General features: G+C 42.8%; 1 protein-coding gene across 1 annotated transcript; it reads right to left on the bottom strand.

Annotated features, from left to right (window-relative positions):
- Positions 1–13,002: 13,002 nt before the first annotated feature.
- Positions 13,003–14,397, bottom strand: LOC100382800 (uncharacterized). Its single transcript, NM_001175502.1, has one exon. The coding sequence runs from the start codon at positions 14,379–14,381 to the stop codon at positions 13,182–13,184; it is 1,200 nt and encodes a 399-aa protein (NP_001168973.1). The 5' UTR covers positions 14,382–14,397; the 3' UTR covers positions 13,003–13,181.
- Between the last annotated feature and the right edge of the window lie 1,427 nt (positions 14,398–15,824).

A 15,824-nucleotide genomic window follows, 5' to 3' on the forward strand; every position in this document is an offset into this window, starting at 1 on the left:
TTCCTAAAGTCACTTTAGGCACAGGATTTCAAAGTGTGAAATCCACATTTGTCTTTAGAATGAAAAGGTAAGAATAATCAGAGTAAAGCGGAAATAGATGAGAAAAGATTAAGATAAGTTTAGAAAGAATCAGAGTAGCAGAGGTAAGTAGACAATGGTTGTCGAGTTCTATCTAGGTTTCGTCCTACAGTCAACATTCCTCTGATACCACTTCTGTCACACCCGGATTTTAGGGGTCCAAAACCCGGGCGCGAACATAAACACCAGGTGTGCTGGGACCAAGTCTCACACATATGATGCATAGTGGCACAGGATCGAATGTCACATCTTTACTATATAACAGGAGTTCTGTAAAAAATAATTAAATAATTACATCATATGAGGAAACGATCCAGCAACCCAAAGTTGACTGGGAGACGACGGCCTAGACCTCTCACGAACACATCGCAGCATCCTCCAAGCGCCTCATCCTGTGGTACCTGCTCTTGACCTGTGGGGGGGTGTGAGACAGCAAGAGTGAGCTCACATACGTTCATCGCTCAACAAGTTGTGGGGAATAATGTGCATGAACTCGCCAAAGGTGGGAGTTCATGTGAAGTGTAAGGCTTACCAAAGAGGATGGTTGAAGCTGAGCATTGCTTTTAAAGTTGGTCAAAATTTTATTAGCAATTACTAAGTATAAGTAAATATCAACTCAATTAAATAGTAGAACAAAAGTAACAACCTCACCTGCGATGCAATGCATATGACAAATTGAGTTTAGTTCCATAAATTAATCATGTGAGGGTCTGAGCTGCTCATGACCGTGAGCACGGCTAGTATACCAGTTTTACACTCTGCAGAGGTGGCGCATCTTTACCCACAAGTCATGTTACCCATCTGCCAAGGGATCGCGACTTCCCGTACACCTCTACCGAGGAGGCGAGGCAGGGTAACACTACGAGGCCTTTACAAAGTTCCACTAGCTTCAGAAAACCCGCTACAGTTTATAGGAAGCTCCAATGCAGGAATTCCCTTGCAGGACCGCCATCGCAGCAAAATCCTCCCGAGGGTCTCCCTACACTGACCACTCCCCTACTGCCCTTGCCCCTTTCGGGTAAGGTAGTCCTCCACTAGCTTTCCTAATTAATCAGCCAAGGGCGTCCCATTATACCCTTGTGGTAGCACTGTTTTCCCGGGTGGTCGCTCCATGTTCCAATTAACATAATGATCTTATCATGAACGATAAATAACAACGGATAACAAAAGTATAATCATGAGTAATGTATCTTCATACCCAAAACCACATAAAGCACTAGCAAGTACTACCCAAAAAGTTCAGTGGTAACAAGGTATAAAGATAATTAAACTAGGGTAACCTATTGGGTCCCATCAAAATTAACCTATGCAGATCATTATGATTAATTAGAACATGGCTGGGTAAAAAGAAGTGATCAAGGGCACAACTTGCCTGAGACTTGAGATTCCAGGTACCAGGATGATCTTCAGGTGACACGTGTTCTCACTGCTAAACGTAGCAATATAGACAAACATGGTATAAAATTAACATCACACCAAACATAAGAATAAACTATGTAATAATAATCTACGCGCTGCTACGAGATCGTGGGTTCGAGAATGGCTAAAATCGGAGTTAAAACGGAGGAGTTATAATTTTCTGAAGATTCTATGTGTTTTGTACAAGAATAAATAAAATATAAATTTTAATATGACTTTCACGTTAAAATAGTGGTACTAAATGATACAAAATAATATTATAGGATTATAGAAATTGGAATGAAATAATTTGGACATCATGTGAATTTCCTATAAATTAAACAAGTTTTAGGAATTGTGTTTACATTAAAATTCAATTTCTAATTCAATTTCTCTGTTTTTCTTATTTACTGGACTGCGCCCCCAAAATCTGAAAAGCGCAGGGGCTAACACGCAATTATTCCCAAGACACAGGGCGCTGCTGCACGGACGGCGGGTTTATTTTTAAGTAAACTGAGGGGCTCTTAAGTAAAATGGACCCGCGAAGGGGTATTCTCTATTATCAGCCGCAGGATCTTGATCTTGCGGTTAGGATTAGATTACCCACACGGCGAACCGGTACACGATTTGTGCCTAGCGCCCTGGATTTAATGAATTCTAAAGCGATGTCCATCATCCGACCACGATCAGACGGATAGTAGTCGTCCAAGCTGAACGGGTGAGCACATCTAATCTCTACCGTCCGTTCAATCAAACGGCAGAGGCATCCTCTTCTACCCTCGACACTCTCTCTCCTCACCGCGACCCGAGCTCGACGGAGCTACAGCGCTCGATTGAATGAAAACGCATGCTAAAGGTAAAGGCGTCCGCCTGGTAAAGGACTCACCGAGATTATAGGAGACGCCTGGCCGTGGTGTCGGCGCTCCCCAAGGGCCGGAGAGATCTCCAGCAGCCCGCCGACTAGTGCACAACGCCGCGGGGTTCTCCTCCGTCTAAATCCGCCTGTGGTACACTGTGTCGTCGGCGAAGGGGCCCCGGCTTCTCTCTCTCTCGAGTTCTTGGCCGCTAGATTCTAGGCAGCGGATGATAATGGAGCAGGGCGCGGTGGACGCACACATATATACGTGGGCAGAGCTGGGCGACCATCCTATCAACCCGCAAGAATCGCAACTAACGCCAGCCTGCGATCCGTTGGTGGTTACAGAGCTTCTGTTTCAGATCGCCATGGCTAAGAGTCCGCAGTCAAGGAGATATTTCTTGAGCCCATGGCCCACACGTCATTGAGGGTAGCTGATGTCATCGCTGACCTCAGGATGACACAGGGTGATTTTTTTATTACTTTCTCTTCGGCAACTGGATTGAAGAATTAACAAAAGAAGAGCACGAGAGAGGGATGTGGGCTGGCTTCCAGGATAGTGGGCCGACCGTGAGTTTTCCCTTTCATTTTTTTGTTTCTTTTTATTTTCTTATTTCTATTTTGTTATTAATTTCTTTCGTCTTTGGTTTAAAATTCAAATACAGTCTGATTACCAATATTAAATGCACAATCTTAAAAAAACTCAACATGAAATATATGGTTTATTATATTTTATTTATTAAATATTTATTTAGTCAAATGAAATGCACCAGACACAAAACTATCAGCATGAGATGCATACTTCTTTATTTATTTATTGGTTACTTGACTAATTTGATACTATTACTTGAATATGCACAAAGAAAGGAAAACCAAATAATCTTCAAAGGTTCTATAATTCTAAAACACCCACTTATAAGCATATTTATTTATTTATTTTATATTTTTTTCCTTATACAAATTTTGGGCCTTACAGCCGTCACTCCGCACCGCTCTCCAACTTCGGTATAATCTTCACTCATATATTATTTACCATAGGGGGAGAAAGTCGTAATAAGGGCTTATACTTCACTCACAAGTATCCGTTTTTGGTGATTCATGCCAAAGGGGGAGAAAATATTAGCCCAAAGCAAAAGGACCGCACCACCACCACCAATTTCAAAAATATAGTCTTTCAAGTTTATGTTAAGAGAAGAATTTTTCAATTGGTATCTTATTTGTGATATAATTTCAAATTGGTATACCCTCTTCAAAATTGATATCTAAAACCCTCTTGAACACTAAGAGGTGGATTTCATCAAGGGGGAGTTTTGTTTAGTCAAAGGAAAAGCATTTGAAACAGGGGGAGAAAATTTCAAATCTTAAAAATGCTTCTCAAAATCGTACTCATATACCTTTGACCATTTGCAAAAGATTTTTGAAAAAGAATTTCCAAAACATTGCAAAACAAAACAAGTGGTGCAAGCGTGGTCCAAAATTTTTAAATAAGAAGAAAGCCATCCATGCATATCTAGTAGAAATGATTATTGGTTTCATTCTAAGCAACCTTTGCACTTACATTATGAAAACTAGTTCAATTCTGCACTTTTATATTTGCTTTGGTTTGTGTTGGCATCAATCACAAAAAAGGGGGAGATTGAAAGGGAAATAGGCTTACACCTTTTCCTAATTGATTTTGGTGGTTGAATTGCCCAACACAAATTAATTGGACTAACTAGTTTGCTCTAGACTATAAGTTTTACAGGTGCCAAAGGTTCACAATAAACCAATAAAAAGACCAAGAAACGGTTCAAACAAAGAGAGCAAAAGACAACCGAAGTGTGCCCTGGTCTGGCGCACTGGACTGTCCGGTGTGCCACCGAACAGTGTCCGGTGCACCAGGGAACCCGACTCCAAACTTGCCACCTTCGAGAATTCTGGGAGCCACTCCGCTATAATTCACCGGACTATCCGGTGTAGCACCGGACTATCCGGTGTGCCAGCGGAGCAACGACTACTCCGCGCCAACGGTCGTCTGCAGAGAACATTAAATGCGCTACAGTGCACGCCTGCGCGCGCAGAAGTCAGAGCAGGCGCCAGAAGGTGCACCGGACAGTCTACAGGACCTGTCTGGTGCACCACCGGACTGTCCGGTGGCCCAGAAGTCAGAAGCTGCAACGGTCGAACCCTAACGGTCGGGTGACATGGCTAGCGCATCGAACAGTGTCCGGTGGCGCACCAGACTGTCCGGTGCGCCACGCGACAGCAGCCTCCACCAATGGCTCCTTTGGTGGTTGGGGCTATAAATACCCCCAACCACCCACCATTCATTGGATCCAAGTTTTTTAGCCTTCAAACCTCATACAAGAGCTATAGCATTCAATACAAGACACAAACAAAGAGATCAAATCCTCTCCCAAGTCCGGAATTACTCCAACCAAATTAGTGACTAGAGAGAGAGAGAGAGAGATTTGTGTTCATTTGAGCTCTTGCGCTTGGATTGCTTTTCTTCTTCCTTCTTTCTTGTGCTCAACTCACTTGTAATCAAAACAAGAGACACCAAGTTGTGGTGGTCCTTGTAGTGGACTTAGTGTCCCATTTGATTGAAGAGAAAGGCTCACTCGGTCTAGGTGACCGTTTGAGAGAGGGAAAGGGTTGAAAGAGACCCGGTCTTTGTGACCACCTCAACGGGGAGTAGGTTTGCAAGAACCGAACCTCGGTAAAACAAATCACCGTGTCATCCGCCTTATTTGCTTGTGATTTGTTTTCGCCCTCTCTTTTGGACTCGTTTATATTTCTATCGCTAACCTCGGCTTATAGTTGTGCTTAAAGTTTGTAAATTTCAGATTCGCACTATTCACCCCCTCTAAGCGACTTTCACATACGTGCTTTACAGAAAAGCCCCCGCAGAATCACGAAACCAACCCGCCGTCCATTGGGGGGTTCGTCTGAGTCTTAGGATTAATTGCATCAGGGCCCCTGACTTTTCTGGAATTCGAGGCCCAGTCCAGAACTGATTCAAAATGAATAAATGAATTAGTAAATGCATTTTTAATACAAAAACAATTGCTAGAACTTGTAAAATTCATAGAAAATTCATTTTTAATCCGAATTGATCCATTCCAATTTCTAAAATTTTGTAAATTTAATTTTTATCACCTAGAGTCTCTATTTTGACATGAAACCAGTAAAAAAATTATTTCTCATTTAATGGCATTCCAAGCACATTAAACCTTTAGAAATTCATAACTTAAAATCTATAACTCCAAATTTAATGATTCCAGTTCCTATGATCTTATTTTAATGTCTAGGTTATTACTGTATATTTTATTTACATGTTTGATGTGATGTCAATTTTTGTTATACTATGTATGTATTGTGTCGATGCGAGTAGACGAGCAAGCCGTGGATCCTGAGGTTCAGGAGGTAGAAGTAGCAGAGCAGGAGCTCATTAAAGGCAAGTTGTGCCCTTGATCACTTCTTTTACCCAATCATGTTCTTATTAATCATAATGATCTGCATAGGTTAATTTTGATGGGACCCAATAGGTTACCCTAGATTTGACTATCTTTATACCTTGTTTCACCACTGGTTTTACTATTAAATTTTTGGGTAGTACATGCTATTGCGTTTATGTGGTTTTGGGTATAGAGATATTATTACTCATGATTACACTTTTTTATTATCTATTTGTTATTTATTATTTATGATAAGATCATTATGTTAATGGGAACATGGAGAACCACCCGGAAAAATAGTGCTACCACAAGGGTTTAATGGGACGCCCTTGGCTGATTAACTAGGAAAGTTAGTGGATGACTACCTTACCCGAAAGGGGCATGGGCAGTAGGGGAGTGGTCAGTGTAGGGAGGTCCTTGGGTTGATTTTGCTGTGATGGCGGTTAGGCGAGGGATTCCTGCACTGGAGCTTCCTATAACTGTAGCGGGTTTTCTGAAGCTAGTGGAACTTTGTAAAGGCCTTGTAGTGTTACCCTGCCTCGCCTCCTCGGTAGAGGTGTATGGGATTGGCCGTCTCTTGGCAGATGGGTAACATGGCTTGCGGGTAAAGATGTGCAACCTCTGCAGAGTGTAAACTGGTATACTAGCCGTGCTCACGGTCATGAGCGGCTCGGACACTCACATGATTAATTTATGGAACTTAAACTCAATTTGTCATTTCATTGCATTGGGATTCTTTTATTATTTTTACTTATTATTACTAAGGTTTGGTATTTACTTGCACTTAGTAATTGCTATTAAAATTTTGACCAACTTATAAAAGCAATGCTCAACTTCAGCCTTTATTTTATTGATCAGCCTTACACTTCAAATGAACTCCCACCTTTGGTGAGTTCATGCACATTATTCCCCATAATTGTTGAGCTATGATCGTATGTGAGCTCACTCTTGCTGTCTCACACCCCCCCACACACACAGGAGAAGAACAGGTGGTCGAAGAGGAGCCGCCTAACACTGAGGCTTTTGACTTGATCTAGGTGGCGTCTCCCAGTCAGCTTTCTGGCGCCAAGGATGGATTTTAGATCCTGTTATATTCATCTTTTATTTTGTAAGACTTCCGCTATGTAACAAGTACTCTGATTATATTGTGATATTTATCTCTATACACTCTGTTGTTATATATGTTGTCTTATTTGGCGCATGTATGAGATGCACCCGGCTTTGTCCCTTAAAGCCCGGGTGTGACAAAAACTTGATGGCACGATTCCGTAGGGGATCGAAGGCAACATGTGTCATCATCGCGGAGGGTGCGACAAGATGAAGCAACTTCGTGAAGGGAATGTGATCGTTAGATCAATGTATCAAAAGTTGGCCCATTTTGTCCCTGGATGAGTGGATAAGCTCTATGTATCTAGGGGTGGTTTAGGAAAGAGAAAATCCTCCATAATAAATAAGGGGGTGTTGCACAACCAGCCATCTCACTAGCCTTGCTCTGACCTCTATATTCTCTTGTGTTAGGAGATCCATATGTGATGAGTAGATGGACGTCAACTATATATTCAAGGCCCAATCAATCATAGAGTTCCAATCTTAAGGGGAGTTGAAGTCAAGTTTATTCGCGGATGTGGTTCGAATTGCAGGAGTGGGTCTCATGAAAACGAACGCCTATGGCCACATGCATACTCTGTTTTTGATGTTCGAGATACATTTGGAAAGGTAAGGAGATAAGCTTTCCAACCCAACTGGTCCCACATCAAAATATGCTCGGAGTTGATGGGAATCGTCGTAACAAGATGGTGTCCAGAATCTGCTAGAAATCAGCAACGCCTGTTTTGGGCCTAAAGGCCTTGTACATCCTATGGTTGCTCGACCACCGCCTGAGTCAAGGACAACTCCAATTCAAGTGGGGGAGGATGATAAGGACATCACTCCCATACTTACAATGCATGGACCGACAACACGAGCACGACAGTTAAATCTCCATGTTCGTTCTTACCTAGTCAATTGTATTTTAGAGCTTAGGCTTGATGTCATGGATGTTTTAATGATTAGGAACCTTGAAAGAGGGCAAGGCCCGATCTTTCGTGAGGTAGGATAACTTGATTGGTTGGAGATCTCGACGTTGATTATCCATTTTGCAATCACACCCACGCTCTAAGTATTGTCACACCGGCCACTGTTTGCCACCTATAGTGCTGGTAAGAACCTTGTAAGAGTGTGGTAAGACACTTCACAACTTGTGTTCCACCACCACCCTTGAGAGTAGTTGTAGGGTTCACACATTTTGCTCGTTGTCTTTATTTCTGTTTTGTACTAACAATGATAGGAACATCCCATCTGGAGCTCCGCGACATGATGAGAGCTATGTGTGATGCACTCAACGAACACTAAAAGGTTGAAGAGAGTTTCAGTACTTGTTGAATAGATGGACAAGATGAAGACTTGTCTACCACAACCTACAACTTCTTCTGTGCGTGGGTGATCATATTCTTGCTTTTCCATCCTATGATGGTATAGATGTTGAAACATATATTGAGTGGGAAACTAAGATAGGTTGTATTTTTGAAAAATATTTTATGTGTGAATGCAAAAAATCAAAAAGGCAACTAGTGTTTTGACCCATTCTGCTTTATCTTGGTGGGAGTCATTAACTCCATCTAATAAACTACAAACTTGGAAAGATCTAAAAATTCTTATGCGAGAAACTTTTATTAATACGACTCATGTATTAAATTCATCTGATGATGTGCATCGTCTAGTGGATCATACTATTGTTATTCCTCTTGCTGCGACTAACCTTTTCCAGGATCGTATAAAAAAGCTAGAGGATGAGGTTAAAGAAAATGAGGTGCTCATAGCAACATCAGAAAGTTCAGACCCATCATTTCATAATTCATCAAGCATTCCTTTCATGGTGAGACTTCTCTTGATGTGTTAAATTTTTCTCCTAATCGTCAACACATTCCTTATGGTAAATAAGAATTGTGTGATGATGCTTCTGTTGTTTTTGTGCCACAACTTATGAAAGAGAACAGAACATTCAATCCCATAACTAGTGTGCATGATGAGCTGAAATTGTCATCTTCTTTAAATACTTTGGCTTATATTGAATTTGATATTCTATGTAATCTAAATAATTTAGAGGAGAAACTTTCTTTTATTGCTGATTTTCCATGGACATCTAAACATACATATCATTTTATTGGAAGATATAATTGGAAAGGAGAATATATGGTACATTGAGTATATATTTGTTCAAATATGAATTATCATTTTGTCATGAAACAATATGCTCAACAAGTGGTTGTGTTAAAGCTAACTATATCATGTCTAGATCCACTTGTCCTTCTGTGTATTTTTTGCAACAACAGGGTCAACTTCAAGACGGGGAGCAAGGTTGGACGATGTCAAGACCTACAACAACACCTTATGCAGGCACCAACTACTTTGAGTCGAGGACGACTCAAAACCAAGAAGGGGAGAATGATGAGTACATGGACGTCAACTATATGGTCAATGCACAATCAATCATAGAGTCCAAGCTCAAGGGGAGTCAAAGTCAAGTTTATTCGCGGATCTGGATCGAATTGCAAGAGTGGGTCTCATGAAAACGGACGCCTAAGCCACATACATATTCTGTTTTCGATTTTCTAGATATCGTTGGAAATCCAAGGAGATAAGATTTCAAACCCAACTAGTCCCACATAAAAATATACTAGGAGCTGATGGGAATCGTCGTAACAAGATGGCATCCAGAATCTGCTAGAAATCAGCAACGCCTGTTTTGGCCCTAAAGGCCTTGTACATCCTAGGATTGCTCAGCCACCCCATTAGCCACCACCTGAGTCGAGGACGTCTCCAATTCAAGAGGGGGAGGATGATAAGAACATCACTCACATACAAACATTGCATGGACCGACAACATGAGCACGTGCATGATAGCTAAATCTCCAAGTTCGTTCTTACCTAGTCAATTGTGTTTTAGATCTTACGCTTGTTGATGTGGATGCTTTGATGATTAGAAACCTTGCATAGGACCAACAAGGACTTGGGAAAGGCCAAGATGTCAAGAAGGAGAAACTAGGACGTTCACAACAAGAGAAAGTCAAGTCTGTGTCAACTTCGTCTCCACCTCGGAGTCAAGGACCAGTCTGCACTGAAACAAACGCCCAGGATGCATCTAAACTCCTATTAGATTGGACTTTATATGTATGGAAAGCTAAGGAGATAATATTTATAACCCAACTAGAACCACCTGAAAATTCATTCAGAGTCAACGGAAATAGTTGAAACAATTCAGTGTTCAGATTCTATTTTGGTGTTGCGACACCGTCTGTTAAACTGTTGGGTCGTGTATCGTGTTGGAGTCTATTAGGGGTGCGACCAGGGCTCACGCACATCCCTAACCTCTATTTTATCAGTAGTTGCCACCACATTAAGGTTTTGGTTTTGCTTAGATCATATTTATCATCGAACATTGTCGTTGTTCATCGGTTTGTGACCCCACCTCGTGATCAATACAATTTTGATTGTGTTCTTCCTATTCTTGCTTGTGTTCTTGAATGCGCTTGCAGGGATAAGCCTGTGGCGAGGTCACTCGTGTGTCACGGGTGATAACCAACGGAGTAGTAATGTAGTGACTGTGAGGATCCGTTTGCTCGGAGCCTTGGATCATCAACGTCAAGATCTCCACCCAATCAAGTTATCCTACCTCACGGAAGATCGGGCATTGCCCTCTAACAATAGGTGCTCTTGTTCTTGACACTTATGTTCTTGTGATTCGAGAAGTGTGGCCTTAACCACCCTATGAACTCGTGTGGCATATTTTTGAATTATTTCACATTGCATCTTTGATGGCTTGAAGTTCTCTTTGGTTTCCCCTTTCGAACTCTTCGTTTCGATGTTTTTAGAGATTTTGAGAATATTAGTTCTTCAGTCATTTGTACCAGATAGAAATATTCTTGGACCTCCTAGGATCATTGCCACCAAGTAGTATGAATCGATCCACTTGGAGCACAGTTTTCCAATCAATTAAGCCATTTTGAAAAACTCGGTTCGAATTCATATTTTTCGATCTAACTTTGAAGTTTAAACCTTTTTTATTTCAAATTTTATGGACACTTTGAAACTCCCTTGAGAAAGTGTTTGCAAAATTTTAGCTCAATCAGAGTCCGTTTAAATCCATTTTGTGTTTTAGAACTTAATTTCGGGTTGTTAAAAACAACCTTGGCGAGCGGCACTATTTGGGAAGTTTTGGATTTTTTTGGTGTCTGTTTTGTAATTGGTTTGTTTTGTTAAACTCATGTATGCTCAAGAAAAATATTACCAAAACATGCAATTATTGGTTGTTTGGTATAATTTTGGTTTGAGTATTTCTTCAACTCCAATGAAGCACTCAATTTTTCGAGTTTGGAAGGTTTTTCTTGCAAACATATTTCTAGCTAGTTTGAGCACTTCACTGTGTTCTTCAGTCATCATCAAGAACATCTAGCCACTAGTTGGCACTTACACACCTATTTTATGTCTTCGTGAGTTTTGGAGGTTTGGGTATAGTATTGGGAAGGAAGCCAAGATTATCTTAGTGCAAAAAAAACTTTATTGGCTCTCATTAACCTCGCTCTGGTTGCCTGATTTGATCCATCAATTGGTATCGAAGCGTGTTAAGGGTTATTCCACCTTAGCCAATTATTGATCTGAGAAGGCGATAATGGAACATGGTGTTGGCAACCAATCATTCTTTGATGGGACAAAATACCTATACTAGAAGATCCGCATGTCGGTATAGCTTCAGAACATTGGCTTACAGATCTGGAAAATTTGCCTTCATAACATCTATGAGGTCTGGTATGTTCGAGTTACTCCCCTTCAAGTGGAAACCCATGAATCATGATGCAGACAATAAGGCTATGAATGTTTTGTTCTCATGTCTCTCACTCTATGAATTCGATAGAGTTGGACACCTTGGTACGAATCATGAGATCTAGACTAACTTAGAGAAATTACATGTGGGTAACGATTATGTCAAAACCAGACTCTTTAAAACCTATCGTCGAGAGTACGAGAACTTTGTACAGCTGGCTAAAGAAACCATTAATTCCATGAGGCTAGGAAGACAGTTCGTCGCTGCCGCCTCGTCTGTACTATAGAAGGTGGCATCAGTGTGTCAGTGTGTGTTTTCAGTATCCTGTAATGTCTCGTCGTCAAAACACCGGGATGCATAATTAGGTCAGTATTGGTCATTGTTGTTGTGGCTTGGTTGTGAGTGTATCCATAAACAAATGTGTTACTCGCCTTCCGTTTCAAAGAGAATGAAAGTAGTAAAAATCATGGACAATCGAATTGTGAGCTCTTCAACTGGCCTAATGAATGAATCACATTGGTTACAACTTACTAGAACAACTCAAATGCAAATATGCAAGAGTTCGTAAATGTTTTACAAGAAAACCAACTGTGTCTTATTGCCTTGTCCGAGGAAAAAAACTGTAAGAGCTAGTTTGGGAACCTCAATTTCTCAATAGATTTATATTTTCCCATGGGAAAATCAACTAATTTCTTTTGGGAAAATAGAAATCCTTTTAGAAATTGGGGTTCCCAAGCTTGCTCTAAGCTGGATGTTCACCAAAAGAGGGAGAGAGGAAAAGGAAACAAACAACTAGGTCAAATTAACCATGATGCGGCTTACCAATGTGACGGGACTAGAAAAAAAAAGGTACTCCTTCCGTTTTTTTTATTTGTCGCATTTTAATTCAAAAATAAACTAATAGGCGAGATAAATATTCGAGAACGGAGGTAGTGATATCTTTGAGCGGATTAATGAAAGCAGTATGTACCAGTTACCAAGGAAGAACGTGATCAAACACCAACTGCAAGTCTGCAACAGCCCAAAACATCTCACTGTCAAAGTGTGTCACCTTCCAGGTGTATTTCAAGCAAAATAAAACCATCAGCCACCAAAGCAGATATTAGTAGTAACATCCATGATGTGAACTTAGACAACCGGGTGTACTGATTCAATAGTCATAAATTACTTTCTTCCAGACGTATAGAAGACTATCCGTTACTTCATTCTCTTGATGCTTCTCACTCAGCTAGTACCTACAATTGTAGGACTACCAACCTTATCAGGATTACTCAATACAAAATGGTAAAAAGAACCACAAACTTACCAATTCAAAAATACGAGGTTAGCATGGAAACTATGCACTGAATTCTAACAAAAGAGGGACTGAACATGTCCGACAATGAAGCAGGTAGCAAGTAGATAACAGCCTTCATCGTGAGTCCATCTACAAATCAATCTTTTCAGCCTCTAATCTTATGACGAGTTCAAACACCTATTTTAAATTAAATACAATTAGAATGTTTGTAACGAGGTAGGCTCTAACGAAAAGACTATAGAAGAAGATCGCCCCTCAGCCTTCTGATGACCTGAGGTCTTCTAAAGCAGCAGTAACCTGTTCGCGCACAAGCTCAATCCTCTTTAGATAAACCTCAAGCTCCAGAATCTGCTGCTGCCTCCACTTATCATCACTGGGCATTCCAGGATTTGGGCCAGGAACCCCTGTACCAAGACCAAGAATGTCGAAGCCGCCAATGCCGCCGAATCCTGTGCCAAGCCCCAATCCGAATCCACTCTGCCCACCGACAGCGACAGAGTTGATGAACTCCTTCAGTAACGGTGACATGATACTCTTGATAGCCTCCTCGGCGGCGCCACCAGTGCACACTGGCATGGGTGAAGGGGTCGCCCCCGTTAGTGATACAGTTGGCACTTGCAAAGGAGGCGGCGGTGCTAAATTCTCGACAGCAACAACATGCCGGTCCTCAGCTGCATCACTTAGCAGCAGCGCGGATGTGGCTGGCAATGCGGGGGCCTCCAGCTCTTGCGCGGTCCTCCTCCGAACGCACCGGCCTCCCCTGCCCCTCGCCGTGGGCACGGGCGTGGACGCGCTCCCGCCGCCGCCATCCTCCATCGCAGCGGCGGCCACGGGGTTGATGTCGTCCTCGTCTGAGGCGTCGGCCGCGCCGCCGCCTTCGCCGCGCCTGAACGCGGGGCGCCAGATGTGCCGCGCGACGTCGTAGATGGCGCCCTCATGCACGCTCCGGAACGCGAACGCGTCGCCCTGCGCCGCGACGCGCGCGGCGCAGACGCGGTACTTCTTCTTGAGGCGGCGCAGCTTCTCAATGAGCTGACTCTTGGTGAATTCGAAGGAGAGGCGGCGGCGGATCTCCTCGTAGAAGGGGCCCGTGTCGTACTGGTGCGACGCGAAAGTGGTGCCCCGGCGCGCCGTGAAGTCGAGGAAGCCGCGCAGGATGAGGAGCTCCTCCTCGTCCGTCCACAGCCGCTGGAACAGCCGACGCGAGTCATCCGTCGTGGCCGAGGCGCCCGCGGAAGGACCCTGCGGCAGCGGCGGCGGAAGTGCGCCGGCGGGCTCGTGGGCGGGAGCGAGAGGATGGGGTGGGACCCAAGCTGCGTCGGGGAAGGGTAGAGGATCCTGGCCCTGGGGATTGCCGAGGTTGGAGTCGGAGACATCAGTGTCGGTACCCTCGTCGTCTTCGTCGCCTCCGGCGGACGAGGAGGCCGCGGCGGCGCGGGGGTCGTGGTCGGCCATGTCTGGGTTGGGTTTGGGGTGGGATTGGATGGAGAGGGGGGATTGGTTGGAACTTGGAATCGGTTACCGGATAGACTGGGTCCAGCTGCGTGGCACAAGGCCACAAGGCCGTTGCCCGCCGCCGCCGCCGAGCTGCGGTTTTGGCTCGCCCTCCTTTCACTGATAGGTGGGTCCGATTGTTTGTTGATCACTTGATCAGGGAGGAGGAAACCCCCGCCGACAAGTGATGCTACTGCCGCCGCCGCCGTAGGCATGGTTCCACTAGGAATGGCAGGGTTCGGGATGGGTGTAGCATCCAACCACCCGCACCTGAATTTCTAATCTGCCCCGAAGCCGAACCTAGAATGGAGTGAAACTAGAAAAAGTTGCACGCTTTGCGCCGCCGTGCCGAGCCTAAGGGCATGTACAGTGATGTTTAATGTGGGGGCTCTTAAGGTGTTTTAGGGGTTATTTGCAAAATAATCTTAGAGCCGTCTCTCCGTGAAGAGACGCCTCTGGCTCGTAAACCAAGTAACAACAGACGCCTCACTTCCCACTGTACGAATTTGTCGTCTATTCTATCGATCTGATGCTATACAAATACATTTAATTCTGTATTTATTAATAGACTATGTTTATAGACACTCCATTGTACAATATAGTCTCTTAGTTGTCTTCTGTGCTTGGAGAACCGTTTTGGTGTCTCTCCACTGTACATGCCCTAAGGGCGGATACTTTTAAAATAATCTAAAATAATTTTGTTCAAAATCTATTTTTTGATAGCCACATGTAACCGTAAAATGTTTTTTTGCCTGTTAAAAGTTTCATCGTCGCTTCTTATGTCATGACTGCAATACTGACACGATTTTTATTTCAATAATGAAATCAATAACAGCAAAAAATGGAATGATGTTAATCTTTTACGGTTTCAATATTGTCCAAATAAAGAACGTGTCCATAAAATTTACATTGCTCTCCATAAATTCAGAACTTGAATCTGGATTCCACTTTAATTGGCTTGTTTTATTTTCATCGGAACTTTTAAATCTTTTTGTAGAATGGTTAAGACCAGATGAATCTAGAGAAAATGCTAGTTCAGCAAAAAGCTCCTTTAGTTGTGGCAAAACATATATAGAAGTATTTTCTGGTCCAATTGGTTGACAAAGGTTAATGAGTGCTGTAGCAGCCACCTAATCAACAATGCAGTTTTGGTAGCGAAAAAGTTTCGGTTGTACAAGTAAAAGTAATATAAAATAGTAAAAAAGAGGTAATTTCAATTACTTGAATCACACGAAGATCCAAATTCACAAGTCAAGGAACACTTGAGCATTTAAATCAATGTGTTCGGTGAAAGGGCATCTAGCGTAATGATTAAGCCTTCTGAGTAACACCTCTAGGTCCTGTGTTCGATCCCTCTTGGGGGCGAATTTCTGGCTTGGTTAAAAATCCCCTCGTTGTGTTCCG

The sequence above is a fragment of the Zea mays genome, chromosome 3, assembly GCF_902167145.1.
Source record: "Zea mays cultivar B73 chromosome 3, Zm-B73-REFERENCE-NAM-5.0, whole genome shotgun sequence".
In the NCBI taxonomy this organism is placed as follows: Eukaryota; Viridiplantae; Streptophyta; class Magnoliopsida; order Poales; family Poaceae; genus Zea; species Zea mays.